This window comes from Prinia subflava, chromosome 2 (genome assembly GCF_021018805.1).
Source record: "Prinia subflava isolate CZ2003 ecotype Zambia chromosome 2, Cam_Psub_1.2, whole genome shotgun sequence".
Lineage (NCBI taxonomy): Eukaryota > Metazoa > Chordata > Aves > Passeriformes > Cisticolidae > Prinia > Prinia subflava.
The window spans coordinates 103,034,710-103,041,855 of record NC_086248.1 but is presented as its reverse complement, the minus strand read 5'-3'; the positions used below and the strand labels follow the sequence as shown (position 1 = coordinate 103,041,855).

The following is a 7,146-nucleotide window of genomic DNA, read 5'->3' as shown; positions in this document are numbered from 1 at the left end:
TTTTTCTGTTTTTAAAGAGCGGAATGGTGGCATAGCAGGGAGGAGAAAGGATTAGGTTTTTTTAATAATTACTAAATGTAATTAATAAGTGAACCAACATGCAGAAAATACATTCAAAATGCAAGTACTACAGGTATGCTTACTACTGTAATTATGAATGGAGCAGGAATCTCCTCTCCCCTTGTTTCAGACTCTGAAAGCAGGAAGAGATCAGATGAGTTGGTAAGGATGGCTGTCAGAGGTGCTGATAGCGTAACTTGGCATGTTTTTCCCCAAAAGGTGTTTAATCCTGGTGGAAGGCATTCATGTGTCTGAGGCCACAGCTGAGAAGGCAGCTTGTTGGCTCAGACAGAACAGGCTCCCTGAAGTCAGAGGTGTTCATTCACATGCCAAATACTTCAAAACGCTTGAAAAATCAAGGCTTAGTTTTAACTTATGTTAGAAAGGGTAGGATTAATTTTTTATAACATGGCTACAAAGCAACAGAATGCAGCTGTGAAGCTCCTGATCTATCTGCCAACTTCAATTTCAGAAAATTGGCCTAGAATTTTAATTTTTTTCCCCCTCCAAGTACAAAGAAACTCTGCATGCTTCATATTGGACAAACACTTTCCCACATTGGAAATGTCTGAACAAATCACCATTGTGATTATCAAGAATTGCCTCCAGGCGACAGAAAATAAATCATTTTAGACTTTTCAGTTTCAATGCACACATATTTTCACTTAACCTTTTCACTAACCATAGATATTGGGTTTTTTATTAGAGCTTTTGGGCCAATTTACCCTTGACTGAATTGGTGCTAAAACTATTCATTTCATATTGTTTATTTCTGCTTTCACCAGAAAAATGCTAAACCAAGATGTACTTTATCCCCATAGAAAGTTGCCCATGATCAAGTTTGACTTTTAATTCAAGCCAGAAAGGGCAGAGATTCATTTATGAATTGTTTTGCCTCATGTAGAAACGAGACAACACAACTGTAAAGTTGTGAAAAAGTGAAAGATGGCAACAATTTTAGTAAAGCCCAGCTATTTTGTAATCATGTAAAATTTGATAGGTGTGATCCACAAGATCATGTGATACAAAATCTTCTAGGAATGGAAGGGTATTTCAGAAGGATGGGACACTAAACAAATCCTGGTGCTTCCTTTATTAAGAATACAGGTCAAGGAAGATGAAGAAAGTAGATGATGTAAGTGCACTCCTCAGGAAGATGCCATGATGCCTTTGTCTGTCATACTTAGGTTTTCTGTGGCATTTCTCCTCTTCCTCTCATGTTCCAGAATTTAGTTAGCCATCTTTTTTTTTTTTTTTTTTTTAATTTTAAGCAGAGCTAGTTCGAGCATAAAGATCAGAAAACAGGATTTGCCCTTGTCAGTAGCTCTAAATCTAATGAGTTTGCAGCTGTTGTATGGCCACGATGTAACTCTTGAGGGAAAATTCAATTATATTAGGGCAGCTGGAGATAACAGCTATCAGTGCTGTTCTCACATATCCCTCAGCAGTTTATCCCACACCCACGGCCCGCGGGCGAGCTCTGCGCTCCTGACTAGTGTTATTATTTCAAGTAAGCCTCTTAGGCGGCCGCGCAATCTGCTATCAAACTCCGGGGCTAATTACAGCACCGCCGAATCAATTAGGGTGGGCAAAGACCTCGGAGATGACCCTCGAGTCCAGCCTATGGCCCGACACCTTCGTGTCAGCCAGACCACGACACTGAGGGTCCGGTCCGACCCTGCCCCTCTCCAGGGATGGGGACTGCCCCGTTATCTACAGCACCCGCCCCATCCCCACCTCACACCGAGTGTTTTTGAGCGAGAACCAATGCTTGATTCCCTCCCGATGAGAGCAGCAGGCGGATGAGTGTTTTCACTCCGAATTACGAGTCCAGGTGGCGGCAGCTTTCGGAGAAGGGCCTTTTTAAAAACCGCAAAGCCGCAGAGGACGAACCCTGACCTCGGGCGGGCATCGCGGCCTTTTCTCGCCCTCCCCGCAGCGGTGCCCAAGGGGAGCCGCAGGGACAGCGCCGTGGCCGCTCCAGCAGAGCCCCGACCCCGCGCCCCCGGTCCGGCCCCGTGCCCGCGGAGCGCCCGGAGCCGCCCCGGGCCCGCCTTCCGCCGGAAGTGAGCGGCGCAGAGCCGAGCGGGGCGCGGCGGCCGCGGTCACCGGCCCTCCCCGGGCAGCGCCGACATGGCCCGGCCGCCGCAGAAGGAGATCGTCTACAACAAGCTGCTGCCCTATGGCGAGCGCCTGGAGGCAGAGGCCGCCCGCTTCCTGGAGCACATCAAGGGCAACCTGGCCCGCGCCGTGCAGCTGCAGGAGCTCTGGCCCGGCGGGCTCTTCTGGACCAGGAAGCTCTCGACGTGAGTGCTGGGGCGGGACGGGGAACGGGGCCTCGGGCTGCGAGCGGCGCGTCAGTGCCTTCCCTCGCCTTGCCTTCCCTCGCCGTGCCTCGCCGAGCCGTGCCCTGCCTGCCGGGAGCGTCTCCCGCATAACGGAACCGCTGGCGCCCGGCGGGCCGGGGCTCCCGGCCGCCGTCCCGTTGCTGCCTTGCACAAGGCCAGCGCTTCCACATCGGAAACGGGGATAAAGCTGGCTTCGGCCGCAAGAGCTCGCCTACCGCCCCTGAAACTTCCGAATTCTACGAGTTAAGCGCTTTTGCGTGTAATTCGTGCTTTTATTTTGAATTCATGTGTATTTTTTAATGCCTGTTTGGCCACCTGTTTCACCTCTCCCCTTCTTAAGCAAGTTGTGGTTGATACAATCGCCGTGTAACTTCTGCTAGAGGGACACGAAGTCTTTCTCAAGACATGCAATTTGTTGGGTCAGTGTTGGCAGGATTAAATTCTGGCTTAATGCTGTGTAAACACCGCTGCTGCCCTTGATATCTTGGCTGTACTCTGGCGTGGGGTAGTTTGTACTGAGGTTGGCTATGCTGTGTGTGCTGGCAAGGTGGTTTTTATGAAGATAAACACGTGGTGATTTCATAGATAGCACCGAGTACTACATAGGTTTCTTCTCGTGAATTTTACGAAGTACACTTGACCCTATTTTATTCGGGACGCTCTGGCACTGGATATGGCATCATATGACAGTGAGTCCTGTAGCTTCAATCAGTAAATTTTGTGGATGTTTATCATGTTTGGTGCTGAATGCTGTATGTGCCTTCACAGACAGCGTTTCCTGTGTGCCAGAAACAAGAAAATACGTGTGTTTTGAACCATTTTGAAACGCTCACTTACTTGCACCTTCTCTCCTTACATAAGTCCTTTTGTTATAATATCAATTGAGACTTTAATATACATGTGTCAATCGAAGCCTGTTAGATACGACTGTATTGGAATGTAAGCGTCTTTCTGTTTCCCAAGAGGCAGTCTTAGATAGAATTACGGTGGTGGTTGCAAAATGACTCACATGTTTGTGTTATGTGACAGTTTGAACCTGCTTGGAACCAGTTCAACAGTGCTTCCCTTCCCACCCCCCCAGCCATCTGCTAACTCATACTGGTTTCAGTGGTACCTGTTGCCTATACCTGTGGTGGAACTTCTTTTTCCCATCGAGTTGAAATAAACTTAGGAGTCCCTACTGTGAGAAAGATGAGCTTTAGCTAAATGGGCTGAGTAGGCACAGCAATTCATTCAAAGTGTGCCTTAGGATCACCCTGTTACTCACTCCGTAAATGGCAATTGCTGTTACCATTTCAGGCTCCAGGGCAGTGAATTTGGCCTGTTGGGAACCACTGCTGTGCTGCTTTATGAATCACAGAAAGGTCAGCAGGCTCCAATTTGTGGTTTTCCACCTACACTTTGAAGTTTGAATTCATTGTGAGTGTTTGCAGCTTGTCTGATGCCTGTTAGTACTAAGATTTTCTTTGTGGCATTTCAGATACAGGGAGGCTCTGAGCGTGTTTGGTGTGGGCAGGGAAGGAAACAGTGGGCTTGGTGTAAAAAATAAGCTGGTGTAGTTAATGTTAGAGATGTATTGCTGCTCGGTTTGACATGACAAAGTACTTCTAGGGATAAAAGGCTGAGAGAATCAAGATTGTTCAGCGTGAAAAAGGGAAGGTTCGAGGCAATCTAACTGTGGCCTTCCAGTACCTGAAGGGAGCAGACAAAAAGATGGAGAGGGACTATTTGTAAGGGCCTGGAGTGCCAGGATAAGGGGGAATGGCTTCAAACGGCCAGAGGGCAGGGATAGATGGGATATTGGGAAGAAATTGTTCCCTGTGAGGGTGGGGAGGCCCTGGCACAGGCTGCCCAGAGAAGCTGTGGCTGCCCCTGGATCCTTGGAAGTGTCCAAGGCAGGTTGGACAGAGCTTGGAGCACCCTGGGATAGCGGAACTTGTCCTTACCCATGGCAGGGCGTGGCACTGGACGGGCTTTAAGGTCCCTTCCCACCCAAACCATTCTATCATTCTGTGAAATACAGTAGCGAAAGTTCATATGTAGATAAAACATTTCCAGCCCTGTGGTGTTCATGACAATAGAATCCAATTTCTACTGTCTCTTGATAGTCAGGGACTCATCTCCAAATTGACTTGCTCCCTTTTTCCCTCCCGAAAAATTATAATTAATAAAAAGAAAATGCTCAGAATCTTCATAATAACATGATGACTGCTTAGGTTTGTTGCCAATGTCTGAATTGCAGAGACTGGAATTCTTGCAGTATTCTGTGAAATAATTTATGTCTTTGTTGTACAGATACAAATGTTAATACGAAATGGGATTTGTGTACATATGAATGAGCAAAGCAAACAGTGGCATGCAGATGATACATCTGCATAGTTACACCTCCTCAGCTTTTTACAACTCTGTCCCACAGGAGAGAATGAAAGTGAAACTCAGGGTTTAGTTTATTTTTTTATTATTAAAAATTTGAGTACTCTTTCATGGTGACAGCTGAATTGTGTATTTTTATACCCCCCCACACACAGCTGGAACCATGACTTGCACATACTTATCTTCAGACCAGCTGTTTCAACTGTCTGATGTCACAAACTGAATAGGGAGGGGGGGACAGAAAAGAGGCAGAATAGGAGTTTATCAGACATAATGTCTGTAAGCTGATTTGAATATTTATTTTATGGGTCATTTTCTGGGTGACACCTGGTTCTTTTGGTGTATGTGTATGGACTGTGGTGAGAGAACTTCCTCTCCCGTGAGGAGAGTAACCTTATGATTTGATGAAGCTTCTGAATCAAGTAAAACTTGCCCTGAGGACTGGCAGTTAAATCTGCAATAACTGCTCCAAGATTCCTTCAGCTTTGTCTGGTAAAAGCTTATAAAATACTAACCAGTTGTGAAAGCAGAAGAGTGAATCTCGGCTTGCCACAGCATGTGTGGGAAAAGCAGGTTACATCAAAATAATTTGCTTAGCTGGTCTTCCTCCATAATTTTTTATGGTCTGTAGGTCAGCAGTATACATTGTCTCAACTTCTACCTCTTTCATGATTTATAGATTATTCTAAAAATTAAAAAAACCCTAAACATAGTCAATGAATGAAAATATTAATATAATACGGACATTTCATGGTTACTGTACATGGAGTTAACTCTGCAGCCAGGCAAACACAGAAATGCCTGTCTGTACTTTCTGCTGCAACAGTCAGGGATGTGGGAAGATGAAGGACTCAGTTGCTGTCCCTGACAATGTTATTTTATGTTCTTGTCAGGTGTAGACTTATAAAATGACATTCAACTCTCTTGCTGCAAGGTGTGGAAAAAACGCAGCTCAACTGTTTGGAAGGAGAGTGACAGGACACAAAGTTACAATGAGGATGGAAATGTCTCTGTGGGACTTTGCCAAGTATTTTTATCACTATTGCCTAAAAGCCTTGTTTGATATCTTTCTCTCATCTTTATCAGGGAAACAGAAGCTGTCTTTGGCTGTGTGAGGGATGTGTGTGCTGTGTACATATACATGTGATTTAAGCAGTCCTGCTGAGCATGATTCATTGCTTTTCACATCATTTGTCAAAAACTGAGCTTTAAACCAGTCGTGATCCTGCCCTCTGTGTTAAGAAATGCAGTTGGAAAGCCTGGAATTTAGGGGAGTGTGCTGTTCAGGGAGTGTGCTGTTCAGCTTCTGGAGGAGAGGTAATTTTTAACTGTAGCAGAGCAGCCAACTTTCTAGGGCAGTTTGGGATGGCCACATGATATGATAGTACACTTCCTAAAAATAGGGCTATTGTACTTGTGGAGGGAGAGATTGGATACCCAGCACCCTGAGATTGGGGTTTGTTTGGGTTGCTTGGGTTTTTTGTGGTTTTTTTGCAATCTCCAGATACCCTGTACTCTGTAGAGTTCCAACTCTAGAATTAGAAACAGAATTTTCACTTCTAAATCATGTTTTTAATGTTGTGTGGGTGTGTTTTATTTGATGGGTTTTAGGATTTTTCCCATGTAGCTGTCAATGAAGCACAGTAATTTTATCCTTTTTGCAGGGTAAGAACTCCTAAAACCTCAAAGGAATCAAAAAGACAGTGGATTTAAGATTTCAGGTGTTTTCTCAATGTAGTATTATCTGCTTTCAGAAGTCTTTATCTTTTATTTTGCAACAATTTAGTTCTACAATTATTTTTTCTCCCAATAACCCAATTATCCTGAAGAGACACTATTTCTATGATGAACATTATCTGTGTGATTAGCCCCTGGACACTCTTCAGGGTTCATGAAGTTCTGCCTATATTCTTTTATTTAGTAATGGTGATATTTCATCCCTTCTGAAGGGATATTCTGAAAGTATTTCAGTTCCCCTCTGACAGATTTTTCTTGTTTAATCTTGAGGAAAATGCTGAGCACCCCTTTTTGTAGAAGTATTTATTTTCTGCAACTGCCTTAATGCTCAGCTGGATTAATACGAATAATTGACCCCTTTCAGCTCTGCTTCCCTCCTCCATAAAGAAGCTGTAAAATATGAGAGCAATTTGGCATCAAGTCCTGCTGCTTGGGCAAAGTGACATCTTTGTGTTCAGCATGTTTCTGTGTACTTTACTCCTTTCTTAATTAAACAGCATTTTGTGTAGCAGAGCTGTTAGCAAATGTCACGGAGAACCAGCCAAACATTTTATTTTCGGTTATATATAGCAATGCTGGCAGATAAATTGGATCTCTGTGTTTCTTTGTAGTTAAGTTATTTTCCAGG

General features: G+C 44.6%; 1 protein-coding gene across 1 annotated transcript in view; it reads left to right on the top strand.

The window, feature by feature from the left end:
- Positions 1 to 1,027: 1,027 nt before the first annotated feature.
- Positions 1,028 to 7,146, top strand: part of PSME4 (proteasome activator subunit 4) — a 45,082-nt gene continuing 38,963 nt past the window's right edge. Inside the window, exon 1 of the mRNA XM_063391350.1 lies at positions 1,028 to 2,366. Coding sequence (XP_063247420.1) covers positions 2,194 to 2,366 — 173 coding nt within the window. The 5' untranslated portion in view covers positions 1,028 to 2,193. The remainder of the gene's footprint in view (positions 2,367 to 7,146) is intronic.